This window comes from Falco cherrug, chromosome 1 (genome assembly GCF_023634085.1).
Source record: "Falco cherrug isolate bFalChe1 chromosome 1, bFalChe1.pri, whole genome shotgun sequence".
Taxonomy (NCBI): Eukaryota; Metazoa; Chordata; class Aves; order Falconiformes; family Falconidae; genus Falco; species Falco cherrug.
The window spans coordinates 13966858-13984651 of record NC_073697.1 but is presented as its reverse complement, the minus strand read 5'-3'; the positions used below and the strand labels follow the sequence as shown (position 1 = coordinate 13984651).

The window sequence follows — 17794 nt, the reverse complement described above, 5'->3', positions numbered from 1 at the left end:
CCTCCTTCAGGTCAGCTCCGCTCCACCAAACCTGTGCAGAGGGAAGAACCTCAGAGAATGGTGCGACAGTGACAGCACCCAGCGTCTCTATAAATATGCCCCTGTGCTCCAGCCAATCTTACGGACTTTGCTGGATTTAGGACTGTCATTCATCTGTCCTGGATGGAATAGAATGTTGAAAGCTTTCACAAAGAAACTTTCAGCCTAGGCTTTGCCTACCTCCAGTGTGCTTTGACTATCAGGAGGGGGGAAACCATTTACCAAAATTCTCGTTAGATACTGTAATAGGATTAGAGGTCTCCATTATTTTTATGTGCCTATTTACTTTTCTTTTGCCTGATGGTTTACCCCTATTCACTAGGAATATCAAACCCAAATTTTATTGGCTTTTAGGCCTATTTGTGATTTGTTTAATACATTCTCATATTCATTCTTAATGTATATGCAACAGTTTTGTGTGTCATAGAAAAGCTTAAAAAATTGATTGAAGTAAATTGATCTTCAAAAAATTGGCAGACCTTTACTCCCAATAGATTCAATTTAGTTATAGCAAAGTAATTCATCCTTATGTGCCGAAACAAGGATTTGATTTAGTATTTAAAAATAAATATTTATGGTAAAACTGCATCTCGCTGTCTTTTTGCCATTGTTCTTTGAGCTAATAACTAAATTTATGTTGTGTTGCTGAGTATAGACCAGCATAAGAAGCCATGCCACATTATACAAGTTTGGTAGCTGAAATACTTTATCCACAAATTAGCCAACTTACTAGTACGTAATCAAATAGTAAAGGTATAATGAAATGTCCTATATTCTGTAGTAAAATCCTATGATGATTTATTTAGTATACTCTTTCCTTAGCTGATATTGATGAAATGAAGATCAGCTACATCCTGAAGGAAGGTGATAATGCTACCAGTGACATCTTCTATTTCTCTATTGAAGACAATGGTAAGATTAAGATGCTTAATTATACATATCATAGAATTACACCATCTGGAAGATTGTTCACAATAAATAAACATGTCATCTATTATTTCTTTATAAGTAATATGCTAAAGTGCCATGAACACACAGGAACACAAATCAGGTTATTTTATTCATTTTAACGTGTAAGTCACAATTAATGCAAACTGCGTGGTAAGATGTGAACTCTTAGTGAGATATACTGTTGTCTCAATACTGGAACATGGATGGGTTTGGAATCATGGCCAACTACCGATTCGAAAGAGAAAATTAATGCTAACCTTTGGTAAATATGGGAAGTTCAGTTGAGCCTGTGAAATGATAAGATAGGCTGGTTCAGTCCATTTTGCTCTTACTTATACAGACACACATCCTTGTTTTGCATAGATTGTTTCAAAGGCTTCAGTGGACCGGTGATTATTTATATCAACTGATGTGTGTATGTTGCATTTTTTTGCATATTCCTTTGATGACACTTGTTTTAAAATCTGTTTTGTTCTGTTTGTGTATTGTCTTTTTCCTGTAGGTTGCAATATTTTTCCCTAATCGTCCACATTAATTCAGTTCACTGAGAATTCATCAAAATTTTACACAAGTTCCTCTTTAATTAAAGACAGAGAGGAAGACTCGTAAAATAAGTATGCAATTTAGTTAAATTACTTCTGTGTAAGGATCTGCCTTCACAATAATATCTGTAAACTTCCTGACTAGGCTGGTGTACTCCTGAGTGCATAGAACGTGTCAGAATAGCATTATAATACAGCATTTGATAGAAAATTTGTGAGTATTTCCTAATGGGCCTCAAAATAAGTCTGAAACACTATTATAATATTTTGTCCAGAATTGGCAGACTCAATAAAAAGAAATCCACATTAATAGTTATGAGGAAGTCACTGTAAAACAGTAGCTGCTTTGGGTTCGCTAGGGCTTCCTGTTCTAATTATTGCAAACCAGAAAACATATATCTTGGTCTCTTGAAAAGCAGTTATTACTTTCTATCTATAATCAGTCTGGGTTTGTTCTTGTAGTGGTATAAATCATTGTAGTTTTATGCCCACCATTTGCTATAAACCAATCTACCCACAAATTAGTATGTGTCTGAGAAATAAGCGTTCTGTTTTGGATTAAGAACTGTCTCATACTGTGGTTCATTGAGACATTTTGATGAGCTGAGATGAACTTATTCGTTTTATGACTTTAAGATGAATGTGAGCACCTTGGATATGACTTCCAGTGTTTTCTTTATCACATCTGTAGGGCAACACTTACTGTTTTGAGGCAGTGCACTGAGGGTGTCGGTTAGCAAAACGAAGAAATAGAAATGTTACTTGTTTATTTTCAGTTGTCCACAAAGTAATTGAATGTTTGGAACTGGTGATTTGGTATTGTCACTTTGCTCATATATGAAAGATTATGTAGCTTAAGGGACATGAAAAACATTTTTAATACTAGATCAACCACACTTCTGGTTCATTGGGATCCTGTCAGGGGCAAGTTTCTTACGTTTACAAGTTAAGGTGGAATAGTAGGCAGCTGAGAATGTGCATAGTATTCATAGCTTGAAGGAAATTATTTCCTTTCTAGTTAAGGTTTAGGTACGTAAATCATTTCATTCAGCTGTTGTGACACAGGGCTTCAGGTAACTGGAAGACCTGTTTCATAAGCAAAAATGCACCAACCCGTTCCCCATGGCTGGCACTTTGTATTCTTGGCAGCTTTACAGCTGGAAAGATCTTCTCTTTTAGGAGCCTGTAGAGTAACTGGGAGACAAAGCTATGACAGTCTGAAAATGGCTTTAGGTTTGTGCTTCCTCTGGTTATGCTGAAAGAAAAAGGTTGAACATTGGCCAGCTCAGGAGGATGGAAAAGAGCAGCTAGATTTCACAAGCCAATTGTTTTCCAGCTCTTTTTGAAGTAATGTGCAACTGATGCAGTTGAAGTCAAATGGGGCTATTAATTTAAGAAAGGTTGGAGGTGCTTGCTTTGTCTATTTTTGCTTATGTTTCGCTTAGCACAGAGGAGGAGGTGTCATGAACTGCTGCCAGTGTTTCTTATGTGTTATTTTGCTGTCACTTGATCAATATACAAATCTTTGTGGCATGACTAAGTGGGCTAATCTAATAATGATGAGAAATAATGGGTAAAAAGGAATTGTGTGACTAAGCAGATGGTAATTCTTATTCCTTATATGCCCAGGGATTTAAAAAGAGTCAGTTACTAGATGTTTTCATTAACAGTGCTTTTAGACTCTGCTAAATGGAGTGATTCTTTCAGCTAGATTACTTCATCATTATTGCATATATCATACATATTGCAGATATCAACAGAGTAAGAAAAGCTGTGGCAATAAACGTGTGCAGCTATCCCTATAATGAAAGTATGTACTGGCTGCGGGGTTGTTGTATACTTATGTGACTGGCACAACTACAGGAAGAGTACATGGCTACAGGAAGGTTTGCTAGGCAAGTAGCACCTGGAAATTCACTTAGAACTTGTTTGGTGTGGGAAAGAAGGTTGAAAAGTCAATGCTGTCATTACTACGATAGCACAAAGAAATACTTCTAAAAGAAATTCTATCTGGATTAGTCTTTCGATGGCTTTGGTGCTTAGAAATACATTAAATATATTCTCTCAGGGGCATTTACGTCCCAAGGGAGTGCCTGAAGGAAGGCACAACTGTAATAGCTCTTGTACAACTGGGAAAAAAATACCCAAAGGCCTAGCAGGGGAAGAGAATGTACGCTGCTTTAGTACAGTTTGCAACTGTTTCAGCAACACTTAGGAAAATGCCTATTTTCCACGGGTTTATGTTCTAGCTTCTAAAGTCCTCTTGAAAGCATTTAATTTGCATCAGTACAAAGGAAACTGAGCGATGAAACGTGTGTGGGTATCGAATGTGAGGACAAAATGCATGTATTTTTTTGTCTCTTCACTTCCCTTGCACAAACACAATCGGGTTTCTCCAGACAGAAGTTTCAACCTTTAACGGGAGAGTATATCTTTTGAATAACAGTATTTTGTCTAACCTGAGGGTAGGAAAGATACCTTTAGTTCTTTTATATGGATAAGTACCTGTTTTGTTATTTAAGAGAGCTGCTGGGAAGCCTTTATCAGTGAAATGTGTAAGAAAGAATGGCTGGCAGCTTTCAGAAAAGTCGATCCCTTTAACTTGAGGAAACTGTTCCCATTCCTGCCATTAAACTGGACGTTTGGGCAGAAGTACTAGAATTTTAACCTACTAATTTATGGTGCTCTCTGGCAGCTCTGGTTTGTGAGTATTCGGTGTTGAGCCTGCAGTTCATTTCACAGGACAAATGTTGGTACAAGTTGAATACGAAGTAGGTAGGGTTTGGCTGGTTTTAATGATTTATTCCTGGAGTGAGCATACAGGTAGTGTAATGTTAAGTTTGTTCAAAAATATGTAATGGAGCAATGACATGTGGTAAACCTAGAGTAGTTACTTTTGACTTCACCATATTTGATTGTGGAAGCATTTGTTATTTTTCCTTGGTGATTTTTATGTAAAGATCAGCTTAGTTAGACTTGGTTAGTCCAATGCCTCTCCCTCTGGTTTATGTTCAGTGATATTTTGTGTGAGTAAGTAACTCTTTATTTACCTGTAGAGTGCAAGTTTTTATTTTGTAGTTTTTTAGTACACTTAACCTTTTGACACTCCTGTCATTGGCTGCCCTTTGGACCTTGTTTTCAATTGCTACTGCCAAAAGAGTAATGAGAACTTGCTGATACTGCAAGCTACAATGTTTTGCTCGTGTGAACTTTGTGGGACTACTTCAGGCTTCTTTCAAACCTTGAGTGGAATGTAATTTTAAAATTTAGAATTCCCTATGGATAAAGGAATCCTACCAAAATGCACTAAAGAGTGTTTGCAATCCACAAAATGTTAAAGAAAAGCCACTAAAAAATAGCTCTGTAGAAATGAAAGGTTAGAATATTATCTGAAGTGTGAATTTGTTCTGTGCATTTTGTTCAACGTGCTCCCAGGTCTGCAGGGTGAATATTTGACCCTATAAAGTTAGCGGGTGTTTTGCTATTAATTCTAGTTGGCCTGGGACTTCACTCAGAGGCTTTCTCACCCATATTTGGTTGGTGCTACTGCAAATAAATTGCATGAGGGAGGTGTGGTTGGGTGAAAACCCTAAGGAAAATCTAACAGTTTACTGGTAGTATGCGATGTTTCCACCCCTTTTCTTGGCTTTTGCTTTCCGAAGACTTAGACTGTTCAGCCAGGGAGTCGATCCAGGGGCTGATCCAGGCTTCCCTGAGGCTGGTATAAGGAGCCTTTTATCTTTAAGCTTGTTAATGTTTTCTAGGCAAGGAGTATAGCTTTTTAATTCTGAATAGCCTTTCAGGGTTTTGATTGAAGCTGGCACCTGAGAAGGTACAAGAAAGCAGTCTTTTGTAATTCTGTGGGCTACACAGTTCTTGCAGATTCTAATACAATATTCTAGCAAGTCATGTATTTTCTTCTAAAATCTAGAAATGTAATGATACCTACTTGCTTAAGAGTAGGTATCTTTGCTAATGCACAACGTGGAAGTGAAAAATTAATCTCTGCAGAATTAAATGGTGGTGTTTCCATGTATAACACAAACTGAAACATGGCAGTTCCGGCAGCTTGTTAGCAATCCTTGGTTTGAATTTGATCACCTAAACTGGCAGAATGTAGTTACTGGTCCAACTTAAAAACTGGTGAGGTTTGTGCATGTTAGTGACAATATTTATCTAGCACAATTATCTAGACTATATTTATCTACTCTTATATGTAGGTAATATTTCCTCTAATTTTACTAATGATTTTACAAATCAACTTTGTGTTACCATACATAAGTCAGAGTACCATCCTCTTGATAAGTAATCCTCCTTTTTAGTAGGCAGGTTTTGTTCATCTCTCTTCACATCCACAAAACTGAAAATAGTTTGCAGACCTGGCAAAAGACATTGCAGTGGTATGATTTCACCACTTTCAGACACCAAGGTGCATCATTCAGGAGGCAAAGAACTTCCAACCAATAAGTCATTTTCAAGCAGCCTTAAAACAAACCCAAAGCTACACTTCTTCAAAGTTAAGTAGATTTTTGATGGGTTTACAAAAACTTTTGACTTTAATAAAGTTTGAAAACATTTGTCAGCAAAGATATATGAATTCTTATGCCACGAAGCTTGTCAAATAACTTGCACTGCAGGAATCTTTTGAATTCAGTGGGAAAATGCCTTCCATGTTTAATGTACTTTCAGGGTGCTTTAATTTGCTGTCATGCTTGACAGCACTGAATGATGCTTTTTGCCTGTGTTGACCTCAAGAATGAAAAGCCAGAAGGTGGGGAGGCTTTTTTTTGATACAATTGTTTGCAAAGGCATTATGTTTCTGCTGAAAGGAGAGAACCTGAGTAATTGTGGAATGAAAACGTTGAAGTGGTTCATCCCTTCATCTATTGCTGTTTCAAGGTATGCACTCTACAGTGTTTTCAATTCTAAAGCCAGATTTTCCAAATTATTAAAGTTGCACACCTGAATACAAGGTTTTGTTTTATTTTATTTTAATCCTCCCCTCCAACGGGAGGTGTTGGATACCATTTCTGCTGATGCAAGATACTAGGTTTTTTTACTGTGTAGTAAAGGACAATCATACTAGAACAGAGGAAGTGGATAACAGTATTGTTTTTAAGATGCAAGAAATTATTTTTTCACTGGGTGCTAGTGAGTCCCATACTACACTTCTTATATAAAGATTGTCTGCATTTGTGAAGATGTAGAAAAACTGGAGAATCTGTCTTGGGGGAAGAAATGAGAATCAGCAGAGATCTGTAAATCTTGACCAGTAAGAACAGATTAAAGGATTTGATTCTGTTCAGTCTGGAGTAGAGGAGATGGAGATGGATACGTATGACATTTGTTAATACAGGTAAGAGGAAGAGAATGAATTGTTCTTTACCACTATGGGTAGCAAAGTTTACTTTTAGCAGCCTGTATAATGCGACATGCCTGTCCTGGATGACAATAGTTAAATTGCAGAGCAGAAGAACATCTTGATTCACAAATTTGTCTATTTTGCCTTCACACTATGTATATGAACATTATTGGCATCTTTAGGTGCTTGATGGGCCCGAGTGAGAGTAAAAAAGTTGTGGAGGCTAATGGTCATCCCTCTTTGAACATTTTTTGTTTCATTTTCCCTTCTGTGCCCTGACGCTACTAGGATCATGAATCCTTACCATTTTGAACTACCACTGCAAGAAGGTTTTATGTCCCCTCCTTCCCAAACCATATTTCTTTCAGTCTCATTTCCATTCTTGACTTTCTAAAGCTGCTTGACTGCTTTCTTCTTCTCTCACCAATCCAACTTTGCAGCCTTCTGTTAGTTCCCTGCTATGATGTGTTCCATGGTGTTTAAGAAAACAAAACAAACCCAAAACAACAAAAAACCAAAACAAAACTTTGAAACCAGACATTTCTCATGTAAATTCTTCAAGCCAGGTGTTTTCAGCTGAAGGGAGACTACTAGGTCATTTGTTCTTTTGTGCTGTGTACCCCAGGTAATTTCTCTCGATTATTTTACTGAGCCCAGAAGCCTCTTCTTTGAACGAACATATTTTATAGACTATCTAGGCTCGAGTTTTAGATTAAAAGCAGAAATAAGTAAAAGGAAAAGCCATAACTTTCCATGCTAATATGTTCTAGTAATTAATCATCCTCACTGAGGAAAAGTTGTGTGTTTACAAAAGCTTGTAAAAGTCTAGCTTCACCTTTGGGCTACAAATTCTTCTCATGACAGTGCTAGATTGAAAAGTTATTTATCACTCTTGAGTTTTTCCTAGAAATAGTATTTCTGCTCTGCAGTCGAAGTACGTTTTGGTTTTCTTTTGAAGTCCAGTTGGAATCCAAACCTGGATCTCTGCATGTGGTGCTGCTTTGTTATTGTTGACCTATTTGCCAGCTAGAGCTGTCAGGTTTCTTGCTACAGCATTATTTTGCACAATGTAGATATCTATAGGTACTTAATTTCTAATATGAAATACTTTTTCAATAAGGCATTAATTATTTTTGTGTCCCTTTTGCTGTGACTACCCCACTTTCTCAAAGGCCGTTTTTAACTGCAGAAAGCAGAACTGTGCTGCTGAGTTCCAATTCTTGGTAATGTAGGGAAGTAAAATAACCTTAAAGCTCATGATTGCTATTCCTCCCTTTGTAAAACAAAGGATTCTCTACCTCCAGTATTGCAGTAGAAGATTATTTATTATTGATATTTTTTTCTGCTTTGCATAAGTTTCTTTTCAGAAACACAGGTTTCCAGGACAAGGTGCCTTATTCCATGCATACTGTCTATTTCATATGTTGATAAGATCTACAACAATCTCTGTAAAACTTCACAGCTGGATATTTTGAAACACGAGATATGTTTTAAAGGACTGCCTACTGAGCAGCTTACTCAATTCAGCAAGTTTTTCCCTGTTCTTGCTTCTCTTTTTTAAAGTTTTTTAACAATGTTATCATCAAGTATTACCGCAGAAGATGATGTGTTCCTAGATCACAAAAGCAACAGATTAGCATCCCACAGAGTCCTAATTTTTGTTACTCCCATTTAGAAACAGTGCTTTCTGAAAGGAGGAAGATCTGCCAGCTGTTTTGTTATTGGCACCTACTACCTGTATTTGAAGAGTACATGGGTTAATTGTTTTTCAAAAATATGGTGTTCAATCTTTTCTAGTAGCAGTTTAGAAACTGGCTTGTGCTGCTTTAGAAAGTGGTTCCTTCTTCTCATATAGTACAAGGCCATTGGTCTGATTCTATCAATAAAAAAGAGATCTCTGCTGAACTTCTCTGTCCTTCCTGCATCATTAATCATTTAAGCATCTCTTTGTAAAAAATATGTTGTCATTTAGGTTTTGAGTTTTTGGGGATAGAAAGAATGATTCTTTGATTTAAAAGTGTTAACTTTGTTTTCCTCGTATTGCTGTTCCTTATCAATACCCTGTGTCAGGAAAGGCCCAAAACATGAGACAAGATGGGATGCAAAGGCTTTAACAGGCAATAGCTCAAAGAGTCTTATCTCTGCCTGCTGGCCTCTTCTGTTCTGACAACAGCAGCAGCAATGGCTACCAAAGACGTAATACTTAAGACTATCATCTCCTTTGAACAGATACAAGCATAACCCCAACCTCGGCACTTGATAATTTCTATTTTGCACTGATTGCACTCTGTTTTTCGTTAGCTCACATGTTGCTGTTTTCCGAGTTGCTGCCTTCATGTCTTCACTCAGACGTACTGGGTATTAGCAGAGTTGCCATCTCTTGACTGTGCCTTTTTGGTACTTAAGAACTTTGGTTCTTAGGAGCTAGAAGGTCATATTTGTAAAAGCCTTGTTATTTTCTGCTATGTTCAAGTGCTGTCCTTGCGGAGTAAAATTCTTGTCTAGCCAGTAGCCTTTGGGTTCAAATCTGTATCCTTTATGTGTGTTAGCAAATAGAATTCATATCTGAAGTGGGAGCAGACACCCTGAGTAGTACTACCTACACCGTAAGCTGACTGTATGGAAGCAGCCCTGTATGCCAAGCAAGTATTGTGAAGGTGCTGCCTTCTGGTTTGCCTTTATGTTTGAACTCTGGGGTTTTTTGTCTGGGGTCTCACAAGGCCTGGATGAAGCAACAAAGATGCTTTGGCAGTTCTGAAGCTAAACTAGCTTCAAGAGCTACTCACTCAGTTGCCATGCATCTAATAAGAAATTTGTATGTTTTGTTTGGGTTTGAGGACTTCCTCAACTAAAAGAAAAAAGTCCCAAGTCTCATCTCATGTTGATACTACTCCACTGACTATTGTTTCTTCTAATAATCATAGCATATGAGGCCTAGGATTTAGATGAGATTTGGCTGTGACTGAACTATTAATTTCAAGGATTTTAAGAAATTAAAGGTGGGTGCTAAAAAAGTAATTGTAATAGTGTGCTAGTGGGAATGAAATCAAAACCAGGGCACTCTAAATCCTGAAAATTCTCTCACACAGAACCTCTTCATTGTCAATGTCACAACAAGACCCACTTTAGAAGATTTCAGCTGGGAGAGAGTTTTGACCAATATTATGGCTTTTTAGAAATTACTTTTCAGTCCCGTAAGTTTGCTATATTCAAACAGTAATACAGACTTTTAGGAAAAAGTACTTGATTCTTCTTTCCTGGCTTTTCTTGAAAGTCCTATGTACTTTAGCTGGAGATCCACACAGGTGAGTTATATCTGAGTTCAGATTAATTTTGGAGTATGATCTTTGATAGTCCACTAAATGTTTTTTAGTCATGAGAGCTAAACTGTCAAATATTACTATTAATTATGTTAATATTTATTTGAGCATATTGAAGGACTTTAAAAGGAGGGAAAGGGATTTTTGCAGCTTAGAAACTTTTTCGCACTATTTTCTTGTTAGTGCAGTGGTTGTCCTAATGTTAAATACCAGATTTCAAATAAAACTAAAATTCCCCCAGAGCGTTTGCACTGAACATAGCGAATAGTCTTAAATCTTGAATTTAAGTAGCTGGGATCTGCTGCACAGCTCCATTCTCATAGTGCTTGAGGTAATTGTTGGGGCAAGCAGGGCAACTATGTTTTTGCCATCACTGGTCATCTGACCAGCCTATTATACGTGTTTAAAAGCACACACTGAGAACTGTTTCTGAACACTACTATTTCATTTGTCAAAAAACGTTTTCATGCTTATTTAAAGTTAAATACCACATTTTAACATTAATGCCAGCATATGCACCTCTAAAGAGACATGTTGATAGGGAAGGAAACCGTAGTCATTTAAAAATGTCTTAAAAGTACTGTATAGAAAAACTAAACAACATGCACAGGTAATTGGCAATGTTCAAGGTACATTTCTTTGTACATACAGAATTTTATGGCTGAGTACTTCATTTTAATCGTGCAAAACAGGGTACAGAGAAGTCTATATTAACTTTTCAGAATCGTGTATTAAATAATCCGTTGCTGCTATCTTTTCACTGGGGTAAAGCTTAGGATAAAATGAATTCTTTAAAAAAAAAAAAAAGCTATCTTCTTGTTTTTATAGTAATTACACTGAAACCTAAATCTTGCCCTTCAAAAGCCACAGTAATCTCTCTTGTACTTTCTGTAAGCAGACTATAAAAAAAATTAAAAAGTAGGTTTTCCTTTAGCAAAGAACATTTACTGCATATGGTAGCCCAATGGCCCTTACAGTCAACTCTGCATAAATTTGACTGCTGCCTTTGAACAACCCACAAGTCTGCTTTTCATTTAACCTAGTGATAAAGAACCCAATGAATGGTACGTGCATAAATTTTTAGGTATACTTTAAAAAAAGATGGTTTTGCTGTATGATTTACAATTTTATTTCAATCATTCACTTTTTTCTATCTCTGGCTTCATGTCCCTTCTCACTAGGAGCCTGACAAAAACTTTCTGAAGTCAATGGAAAACTTAAAAAAATTTAAAAATCCATTGAGCTTTTATTAGGCCTCACAGATTGTTATCTTCTCTAAAGAGGAGCAACAGATCCTCAGTAAGCTGCTTCCATCTACATAAAGCTGCTCAGATGGTGCAAAGCAACTGAGGTCACTTGGCTGGTGAACCTAAGGCATCACCTACCGTAGTGGCATGTTCCTGGATAAGGCATGTAAAAAAAGAGCACCAAACTACATATATTAAGAACGTGATTAAATAGTAGTAGCAGTGAAAGACTTATTATCATTGAGTTGTGTGGTTTGATTTTTCTTGATGGGCTTGACTAGTTTGGCAATTCCTACAGAAAATTCAGCTGGTCTGTTTTATTCTTTTCCTTGGTTGGTTAGTTCAGTGGTTGCAATAGACTGGTTCACCAAGAATGATAAAAGCCTTAAAGGAAAATCTTCCTGTTCTTCTAATTTATCCATTCTATCTAATTTATCCAATCCAGAATTGGATAACCTTGCCTGCATCAAAACATTTTCCTTAGTTCTCTTATTTTTGCTACAAAATTTTTTCTCCGTCCTTTTAGCTGTAAGACAAAATTTAAAAGAACATGAGAGAGTGCAAGAGTGAGAAAGAAGGAAAATTTTATGAAAGGAGTCCTCTATGGGATGGATGTCTCTTGCAATTTGTCTATGGACACTGATTAGAATTTCTTCATATCTCAATCTATTTACATCTTCATTTGACAATTTTAGCCTGAGAGATTTAAAAGATAACCTTAATAGACATTTAGGAGCTTTTATGACTTGCTGTTGAAATTAACCTATCTTTAGACCATTAAAACAAAAATAATGTGCATATGCCTTCCGTTCCCATTGCCAATGAGTTAATGTGTTCCATAGATGTTTTATTGTAACTGTAACATGAGACAGTACAATTCTTTGGGTTATGCTTGAATGTATACGGGTAAGCAGACATGCTTGTGTTTTAGTCTCTGATGTACTCAACCTGTTATTGTGAGATGTAAAACATATCCGGAAGGTTTTTGTATATCAGGCACTTGACATATTTGTCACTGCATCAAAATGGTAACAGAAATTGAATGGAAACTAAAGTAAAACACAGTTACCCCAGTCAACTGATGTTTTATTGTGAACGTGTGGCAGCAGATAAGTTCTTACTGAATGGCATGGTAAGGTTTTTATTTTGAGGAGAGCTGATGTAGGTCAAGTCCTTGGACAGTAGATAAAGTTAGTTTCTTTCTGTCTGCTTACCTGACATCTTTGGTAATACTGGATTCCAGTTCTCCCCAACGGAGGGAGTATTTCTTATAGCTATCGCTTAAGGAGGATTGTTTTCTGGAACAGGACATACTTATTTAAAGGATGTAATTTTCAAGTGCTGCTAAAACTGGTGACTTGATGGACCATCATGTTCTTCCTGAAGACCTGACATGCCTTGGGTAGTCTTCTGTCCTCCTCTGGTTCTTTCAAATCTCAGCTTTTTTTCTTCTACATGTCTTTTAGCAATTCCTCTGCCTCATTTCCCACCCAACCCCCTCCCTTATGTTATGTATCAGTAAGCTCTGCAAAAATAAATTCAACTACTGTCTCTGTGTTCAGGGTTCACTTGGACCTGTGATTTGTCTTTCTAATGTCTTTGACAGCATAAGTAGGTATTTTTCTTTAACATATTAGGAAAAGGAAAATATTTCTGTTCCATAAGTGTTGTCAGTGATGGGAATTTTAAGCATGAGGATTAAGTGTGCATTCAGAATGGTATGAAATGTCTTCTAGTTAACCTCTTGTAACTAATAGGGCAGAGAGTCCCCTGTAATTCCCTTAACATCTGGTAAATCATCTGAATACTTAGATGACTGATTAGGAATTGAAGTATAGTTTCAAAGTATAAAACCTGAATCCAGAAGGTATTTATAAATAACATAGAGCTAATGAACTTAAAAATTTATCTGCTTTTCTGTTGCATATTGATCGTGCCATTTACAGATGTGATACATTCAGGAAAGTGTGGTTATTCCTTTCCCTGTCACTATCCTGAAGTTAGGGGAAGAAAAAAGGACATAGAAACCTGTTCCATATAATATGCCTGTCTCAAACAGAATATAAACGTATTTGTCATGTTCAACATGCATCTTGTATCGTACTCAGAACGTTTTTGTGATACCATGGGATTGAGTTTCAGATGTTTGGAACTCAAGCTGGGTTAGCAAAATGGAAACTGAAGCAGTGACAAGTTGCAAACTTGTTACCTGGTTTCACCTAAATTTCCTTGAAGTTCATTGGCAATATCAGCATGGGGCTTCTCGGCATTAACCTCTTTGATATCCAAGTCTAATATTTTCTATTTGTTTCAGCCTGTTATCAGTTCTTAGAAGTCAGCTGTTCTGAAACACTAGAAAACGCATCTCATTATTGTTACTCACCTGTAAAAGAATAAGTGACGGTACTTTAATGGGCAGAATATGCAGACCAGATGTTGCTCCAAAGCAGTATCTTCCAAAGGAGTTTATAAGGGGGTTGTGTCCCAGCAACCAAGTCTCTGAGTCTCCAGGACTCATGAGCAGCACAGCCACTGCATTGATAGCACTCATCTTGGTGAAGGTTCTACCTTGTTACCTTCATCTTCCATGTAGGCAATGGGAAGAACCATTGTGCTCCTTCTAAGGCAGAGCCTGCACTGCTTTGCCCTGACTGACTGAGCATTGCTGGGTTGGGGAGGCAGGGTGCAGGATTTTCTACTTCCAATGCCATGACCAGGAAAATACTTATTAAGGTATTTGACTTCTCACATGTCATTATAACTTAACTGTCATCAGTGATGAGACTCTCTTTCCAAGGCCAGCCATGTTCCTGTCCATTACTCTGGCTTGCAGATTCAAACTACAGATCAGTCAGCTGCTTCTTGCTGGGACACTTTAAAAGTCAAACTATAACGTGAATCTCCTGCACTGATTCTTGATTTACAGCATCTCCAAGGTCTCAGGATGAAGCCTCAGCTTCTTCAGGGATGTGAAATGCCAAGTGTACTTTGCAAGAGAGCATTGATTCAAGGGAGGAACTTTTGCATTATATATCTCATGCTAACACATGTGGAAAGTTACCTTTTAGAAAATGTAGAAGCTTTCTGTTTATAATGGAAGCTCTGCACTTCTGAGTTACGATTAGCATAATCGTAAAGATAATTGCATCCTTTGTGCACTGAACATATGTATTGTCAGTCACATTATTTTTTGCACAGAGAATGAGAAACTTGGTAATATATCTTTTCTCTCTACTTAATCTGACAGTTATGAAATATAATGCATTTTGGCACTGACCATGTAACAGCATTATATTTTGTTCAGGATGGAGTGTGCAGGAGTATCGGATAGAATGAATGCATCCATTGATCTTTCCTCCTGCTTTCTCCTAAAGGAGCCAGAGAGGTTCAAAGAGCTGTTGTTCTCTGAGACAGAGATTACATTTGTAACTGTGTGATGAGTACCGTTTGAAGAACACACACATGAAGGAACAGCCTTTTTTAAGATTGTCGTGTATACCCACTCAGCTGTATATATCTATCTACATCACTTTGATCTTGTCCCAGCATAGTGAACCAATTAATCTTCATGTAAATCAGGCAGTTCAAACAAGAATAGTCTACCTCAAAATCAGGCACATGGTCCACTTGAAAGAATTGTAGTTTTCTTCTAATCCAGGTGCTAAATCTTTCATTTTTATTTTCTGTAAGATTACAACGCATAGTTAATTCATCATAGTTATCCTGACTGGAACGCGTCATTATGCCTTTTATTACATTTGGTTAATGTGAGGCATCAGATAACTTTGTAGTTGCTGTTATATGCTAGCATAGCCATAGACAGCAACTGAGCTGTTGGGAAGGAGACTGCAAGTTCAGCTGACAGTTAGAGAGATTCCTTTTGGATTCAGTTCATCTTAGCAAAAGGACCAGGGGATAATTTAAGACCAGATCCAAAGATTTCCTCTGCTGAACAATGTAGTTTCTAGGACAGAAGTTTAAAGAATATTTTAAAAAAACAAGTGTGCACCAGTTAATCTGTCTGTAGTTACTTAATTATGTTGTGATCTTCTCTGCAGATTCAAGGATTAGCATAAAGGAAGTACTTGCCAAATCAGTACATCCATAGGTAAAGATACCTTTGTTTGTGTACCACATTCAATAACTCAGTCATCAATTTTTCTTCAGGGGCGATTATTTATTTGTGTGGTTTCAGCAGGATTTCAACCAGCTCCATGACTAAATGGCATTGCCATCACTTTTTTGCCATGTCATGAAATTTCTACCAAGCTTGCTTTATTGTGATATGGTGTGTAAGAGATGATGAAGCTCTTACCAAGACAGCTGACCTGCTTCATGAGCTCTGTGAGTAGAAGTGAGTAAGGTTGTATTCAGAAGCTTTCATTTCTGTTTTGGGTACCTGCTTTATCTTTCTTTGTACAGGCTTGCCTAGAGAATGTCCTGGCCAAGTGTGCTAACGTGAGCACCTTTCACAGTGCTCTAGTACTTCTCTTTATTGTCTGAAAAATGTAATTCTCTTGAAACATGACAAGCACACTTCTTTGGGCAGTCTAGATAGCACTCTATTTTGAGGATATCAAAGGGCAGGTTGTATGGTCAAGCAGCATTCATGTGTGAAGAAATCAAGGCTGTCACAGAATTACAGTGGCAGAAAATTAAGAGAAAGAGAGGGAGAGGCAGTCATCACTTCTTGTAATGCTGATCCTTGTTAGACAAATCCTGATTCTGTGAGGGGTCCTGGAGAGGCTTGAGGTCATTACCCAGTTGTGGAACCTCAGCCAGTATCAAGTGGCTGGAGGATTCAGGAAACCTTTTTGTCATCATCTGTCCTCATGTACTGGTCTGACTATGTCTCTGCAAATAGCTGTGTGGCAATCGGCTCTAAGGCTGAGCAGGCATTTCACCAGGGAGTAAAAGGTCTCTGAAGCATGAAAGAAACATTATCTAATGTTTCTGTGGTACCTCTCGGCACCTCTCCAGAATTTAGACAGGTGTCTGTGGCGCCTGGGGATTAGCCTTTCTCTTTCATTTATGGTTTGTTACTTCCTGTGTTCGTTTCCCTTGGCTGCACTGTACTACCATCCATAAAGCATGTTTATCATACTGCCCTTTCAAAAGCCTAAAGTAGAGCCCTTAAGGCACTTACCTTCTCATAATAAAAGGATCATTGTTAAAAGTCATATTCTATATGGTTCTCATGGTATTTTAGTGATTTGGCAAATCATTTGTATAGGTAATCAGACATGACAGCTTGCAAATGGATTGATAGCTGTTTGAAACAACTGATACTGAGGAAGCCTAAATTAGATCAGATGTGTTCGGTTGGATTAGGACCAAAGCCCAGACAGACCATAAGTATGTGCAAGATGATGACTGGATAAAGAAATTTCTAATGAAGAACTTACCACATAAGTTTTGCTGGTTTTATCAGTTCAAATGGCTTTCAGGATTCTTGAAAGTGATTGTTATTTTGAAGCTCTGGTAGAATTCTCTGGTAAAACAGTGTTTAGTGTATGGATAGCTTGTAAACTGAATACTGCACGATTTAGACTGTCTGATTAAATAAATTGGTTGGTGTTGCTGCTTCTACAGTGTCAGGTAGTTTCTGTAATTAACCTGAACATGGAATAAAGGAGATTCCTTGGAATATAGTTTTAAATGTAATCAATACAAAAAACGATGGTGGTGGAAGAAAAAATCCCCACAGGTACCGTGACTTCTTTCAGGTCAAATACAGTCCAGAAAAGCAGTGACTTTAGTATTAGGTTTACCTACAATGATTTTTCAAGGAACTCTCATCACTTTCTGCAGACAGTGTACTTCCTTAAGTCTTCTGCATGATAAAAATCCAAGAACCATGTAGAGCAAACAAGTGGCAAAGAAGTTTTTCAGTTCCTTTGTTCGATAAAGACCTTTTTTCTGGAACAGGACTGGTTAGCCAAAATTTCATTTTTCTGCTTGTTAAAATTGATACTCTTAGCTTCCCTCAGGAGCATGTCCCAGATTTTAAACTTTTTTTTTATGACTTCACTGTTCTGATGTTCCTCTATTCTGCTGTATTTTTCTCTCCTTTCTCTTTTTTTTTTTTTTTTTCCTCTGAGTCTTTCCAAACAAACAGACTTTTGTGAAATAATAGCTAGCAAACTCCTGTTTCCCATCTGTTTTACATATATCTTTGTTGGACAGTAGGTCTGATATCAGCGTAGTTTATTGTTGTTTGTGCTGGCTGGTTACATGAAGAGGATTAATTTGTTCTTAAATAAGGAGTAGGAGTTAGGCTTAATTTATAACAAGCAGAGTATGCAAGACCATGTATGTGGATGACCTCTAATA

At 37.3% G+C, this 17794-nt stretch overlaps 1 protein-coding gene across 1 annotated transcript in view; it reads left to right on the top strand.

Annotated features, from left to right (window-relative positions):
* Nucleotides 1-17794, top strand: part of FREM3 (FRAS1 related extracellular matrix 3) — a 70142-nt gene that overhangs the window by 5668 nt on the left and 46680 nt on the right. The window contains exon 2 of the mRNA XM_005440921.4: nucleotides 862-951. Coding sequence (XP_005440978.2) covers nucleotides 862-951 — 90 coding nt within the window. The remainder of the gene's footprint in view (nucleotides 1-861; nucleotides 952-17794) is intronic.